This window comes from Mycetomoellerius zeteki, unplaced genomic scaffold (genome assembly GCF_001594055.1).
Source record: "Mycetomoellerius zeteki isolate Tzet28-1 unplaced genomic scaffold, Tzet1.0 scaffold2179, whole genome shotgun sequence".
Taxonomy (NCBI): domain Eukaryota; kingdom Metazoa; phylum Arthropoda; class Insecta; order Hymenoptera; family Formicidae; genus Mycetomoellerius; species Mycetomoellerius zeteki.
Genome location: NW_017257149.1, coordinates 1 through 5,093, shown reverse-complemented (window position 1 = coordinate 5,093; position 5,093 = coordinate 1). Strand labels below are relative to the sequence as shown.

Below are 5,093 nucleotides of genomic sequence, written 5' to 3'. Positions count from 1 at the left end.
TCGAACAAAATCTTCATTAAAAAGTTTATAAATAAAATAATTAAAATAATAAATTAAATATATTTTTTTCTTTTTTCGTGATTTCCTGCGAAACAAAGCAAAAAGGAGCATATGTCTATAGGACTTTTTTTCTTAGTTTTTTACTCCTCTACACGCTCCCGAAGTTTTGCCATTTAATTTGGAAACACCCTGTATATACATATATTATATTTTGCGTTTCTATATAAGTATAAGATTTTTAAGTTCAACAAGTAAAACTGTATAATATTGATGAAACAATTATATTATTATCTTTATTATAAGATGTTTCTTGAAATTTAACTTTTAATGTTTTTGTTTACAAAGATTTGAAACATGATTATATGAATTTTATTAGAAATTTATTATTTTACAATTTTTAAGTGATTGTTTAATTCTACACAAGCACAGTCCGTTTTGTATGTGTGTGTGATATATTATATTAAAATATAATACAGTAAAAATAATTTCAAAATAATTACTGCTTTCTTAATCTTTATGTGTGTGTGTGTGTGTGAAGTGTGTGTGCGTGTGCGTGTGTTCATCATTTTAACGTCAAAATAACGTTAAAGATGTCATTTTGTTGGCAAAATGACGATAAACAACATCAACTTCCCATATAGCACAATTAATCCGAGGAAAGTCCTGGGAATGTCCTTGGGACGAAGGATGTTGTCTTTAGGACATCCGTGGAAAATTTGTGCTATGTTGTTTTGTATGTTAAACATCCTAAAAGATATTTTAAGACATCTACTGGATAAAGACAAGATGAAATTTGGTCATACAGAAACATCCTAATGATATCTAAACGATGATGTCCTATGGACGTAGAATAAGCGGACATAGAAACATCCTCAATATATCCTAAATACCTCCTAAGTTTTTTTAGGAATGTACTCTGGATGTTCGAAAATCCCTCGACATACATCTGCAGGATGTACCTAGGATACATTTTTGCTGTGTGAATTCGACCGTGACCAAATTTTAGTACGATGCGTGAATTTGTACATTTAACAATATGGATGTGTCCAGAGTACACGTATTACAGGTAACCTCAATTTACAGTACATGACATGTTCTTCGTTTGACTTTCGTTTCTTGAAATTAATAATAACAATAAATTTATCATTATTTTGTATTAGAAAAGAGTAATATAATCGTCATTAAAATGAAGCGTGGTGGATATAGTTGTGCTATGAATAATTGTTCAAATAATATCAGTTTTTTTTATTTTCCAAAAGATCCAGATAGGTAAAAATATTTTTCGTTATCAAGTTTATTGTTAATTAAATTATATATCAAGTGTTTTCAGTAATATTTTATACAAAACGTATTTCAGAGGAAAATTGTGGTTGGAAAAATGTAATAATAGCAAAATTAACACACCAGAAAATTTGCACAAAAATTATAAAGTTTGTGGTAATCATTTTAAATCGTCAATGTTTTTAAACGATTTGAAAAACAGACTTCAACCACATGCAATCCCCGAACCTATAAGAAATGATAACGATCAATCAAGTGAAAATAATGCAACATCCAATTTGAGTGATAAATCTGAAGAAAATACATTAATATCAGGTAGGCATTTTGAACTTGTTAAAAATATCAGAAATTTGGAACACATATAATTATTATATTTTAGTTGAGTGTAACATCATTAAATGTAATTGTGTTAAACAACTATTTAAAACGAGATTTTCAAACAAGGTTGAACAATCAGTATCAGATAATAATTTTAGTTCAGTATGGAACTAAATAGTAATAAAAGTTTCAATGAATTAGAAATTAAAATTTATATGTAAAATTTATGTTTTCACAATTTATGTCTTTTGTTTCTTGTTCATTGCTCGTTCTTTTCTTGAGATAAATACAATAACTATGAAACATGAAACTAATTTTTTGAGTTTTTTAATTGATTTAGTACTTTTCAATATTACAGATAATAACAATAATTTGATAAGTAACGTGCATGAAGAGGACCATGTTGAATCAGTGTTGCATGTGCAACATCAGTACACTCAAACAGAGTCAATGATTTCCAATCATTCCCCGCGCAAAACTATTTTGAGAGGCCGAATTATAGCATTACATCGAGAAGTTCGAAAATTAAAACGACAATTACAACGGCAGACAAATAATATAAAAATTTGTGCGAGGAAAATTTCCTTAGAAGAATATTGTGAAGTTACAAACGAATTTTTATCACCACAAGTTGCAAATTTTGTGAAAACTCAAGTACGACTTAATAAATATAAGTCAGCTAAAGGACGAAAATATTCGCTTCCATTTAAAAAGTTTTGTTTAGATATTTTGTTATGTGGGGGAAATAAGACTTATAATTCTTTTGCACAAAAGTTTATCCTTCCTAATGTTAGAACTTTACAACGCATGATTGAACATTTGAAATTTTCTTCAGGTTTGCATGATTTTGTTTTTGATTTCTTGAAGGAAAAATTGAAGTGTTCTTTGTCATCTCTTGATAAATATTGCATTTTATGCATTGATGAAGCATCAATTAAAGCAAATCTCTATTATAATATTAATAGGGATGAAGTCATTGGGTTTGAAGACTTAGGAGATAACAAATTATTTCTTTCAGCATGTAACGTTGCAACCTTAATGATCCGAAGGATTTGCACCAATTGGAAACAACCTTTAGCTTACTTCTTGCTTAATTCTTCATTTTCTGCTAGAAAATTAATAATCATATTCCTCAAATAATTGCAAAACTGCAAAATGCAGGATTTAAAGTACTCGCGCTTGTCTCCGACATGGGAGCGAATTTTAAACAAACTGCTCAATATCTAGGTGTAACAGACGACAATCCATTTTTCGTTGTTAATAACGAAGTAATTTCTCATTTCTTTGATACGCCTCATATAATAAAAGCTGTTAGAAATAATTTCCATGACAATATTATTGAGTACGATTCTAAACCGATTTCTTGGGAGTGCGTTAATTATTTATTTCAACAAGATAAAACTAGACAATTTCGACTTGCACCTAAACTCTCTGATAAACATATAAAATTTTCGAATTTTGAAAGAATGAAAGTAAATTTGGCAACGCAAATTTTGAGCTCTACAGTGAGTAGTAGTTTGAGGAAAATGGTAGGTTCTGGAGATTTTAAACCTGCAGATGCAGAAATTGCACTTAGAACAGCAGAATTTATTCAAAATGCGAACGAGAGAGAGAGAGAGAGAGAGATTACTTTGATCTATTTAATTCTTCAGTTCAACATCCATCACAATTTCAACAAGCTTTTCGGGGTGCGCAATATCAATTAGAATTTCTTTCAAAAATCAAAGACTATATATCCAAATTAACGATATTTAATAAATCTGGTGTAAACATTTCTAATAAAGTTAAAGTTTTCAAATGCATGACACATAATATAAATTCTCTTCTTAAAATGTGGAAATACTTGCAAAATGTTTCTCCAGAAATTGAATTTTTATTATTACGCCGTTTTACTCAGGACTGTTTGGAACACTTTTTCTCTGATATTCGAGGTTTGAATGGCAATGCTTTTAATCCTACTTCCATTCAGTTTTCCAATTCATTCAAAAAACTTTTCTCTATAAAATATTGTACAGTTAAAACTGGAAATTGCGAACGAGACAATACTGAGATATTTGCAGCTATTACAAACTTTAGAGAGAAGAATAATATGGATGTTGAATCCAAGACAGATGATATTAAACAAATACTTTTGGATGATCATGATTATCGTAAGATGGACGTAAATGAACAAGATGTGTTTCGATATACATGTGGATATTTAATACGTAAATGTATTAAAAAACATTCGTGTGAGATTTGTCTACAATATGCACGCTCATATATAGATTTAAATCAAACGTCATATTATTGCTTTTTTAAGGCTTACAATTCTACTAAAAATAATCCTTTTGGAAGCTTATTTATGCCGAACGATGATTTCGTAATGTATATTAAAACATTAGAAGATTTATTTTATTCGAAAATTGAGGAATTGATCATACAAAAGCATGTAGTTTTTAAACTTATTAACACTTTCAAAGATGTTCCATTCAGTCATCCGTGTCAACATTTTTCTTATGATTACTTATTGAAATTATATGCTTGTGTACGACTATTTTACACATTAAAATTTATTAACAGGAGTTTTAAATCGCAGCCCGGATACAGAAAAGCTATCATTTTACGTCACAATTAGAATTCAGTATTTCTTTCTTTTTTTCTCTTTCTCTGCGTTCTTTCTGTGTGTGAATGCGAATTATTATTAATACTTTTATAAAAGCAATTGCGTTTTTCAAAATTAATTTTATTGTTAATATTTATATAATTATATTTTATTATTAAAGTTATTATTTTATTATTAAAGAGAAATATATTTGAGATTTTATAAAAATGTATATATTCCGTGTGTGTTACCTGCTAAAATAATATAGTCATAACATTATCTGTATTGTTGAAAACTAATTTTTTTGCCTATTTATCCATGCTCATACAGCTTATGCATGCTCATACATGTTAATTGTCTTGTTAAAGGTACTTTCGATGGATTGCCATTGCCTGTCGACAGATAGTAATCAATTAAAAATTTGATATGTAAGTGGATTTGAACTTGTATCTTTGGCACAGACAGTAGCCGCGCAACTTCTTAACGTTATAATCGCCAATGATAGTGAATACATTTTATGATATTATATATTATTTTTTAGGAATTATGAATTTATTTATTACATTTTCATAAATGTTGTTTTATACATTCACGTCGTGCGAATAATTCGCACGCTTATACATACGCACTATGATATCACTGTACATTTTGTTATCTGGTTTGGGACATTTACCTTATATTATTATGATTAATGATTATACAGGGTGTTTGGTAACGACCGCAAAATATTTCGTGCGTGGGTAGAACAGATTACACTGAGTCGAAAAGTCCTGTACCATTTTGCGGTGTCAACAATAGTTAAGGAGATATTAACGTTTAAAGATAACCGAATAAGAGCGTCCGGCCGGCCTATTGCTGCCGAATGTATAACCCACCGATCACGGGGAGTGGGGCAAGCACCCCGCTGACC

At 29.4% G+C, this 5,093-nt stretch overlaps 2 protein-coding genes across 2 annotated transcripts in view; both read left to right on the top strand.

The window, feature by feature from the left end:
• The window catches only part of LOC108722754 (uncharacterized), an 8,205-nt gene extending 7,389 nt beyond the window's left edge, over positions 1-816 (top strand). Inside the window, exon 6 of the mRNA XM_018448037.1 lies at positions 642-816. Coding sequence (XP_018303539.1) covers positions 642-816 — 175 coding nt within the window. The remainder of the gene's footprint in view (positions 1-641) is intronic.
• The window catches only part of LOC108722755 (uncharacterized), a 7,238-nt gene extending 2,564 nt beyond the window's left edge, over positions 1-4,674 (top strand). The window contains exons 4-7 of the mRNA XM_018448038.1: positions 908-1,066; positions 1,358-1,596; positions 1,958-2,253; positions 4,552-4,674. Coding sequence (XP_018303540.1) covers positions 1,011-1,066; positions 1,358-1,596; positions 1,958-2,253; positions 4,552-4,608 — 648 coding nt within the window. The 5' untranslated portion in view covers positions 908-1,010 and the 3' untranslated portion in view covers positions 4,609-4,674. The remainder of the gene's footprint in view (positions 1-907; positions 1,067-1,357; positions 1,597-1,957; positions 2,254-4,551) is intronic.
• The last annotated feature ends 419 nt before the right edge of the window (positions 4,675-5,093 follow it).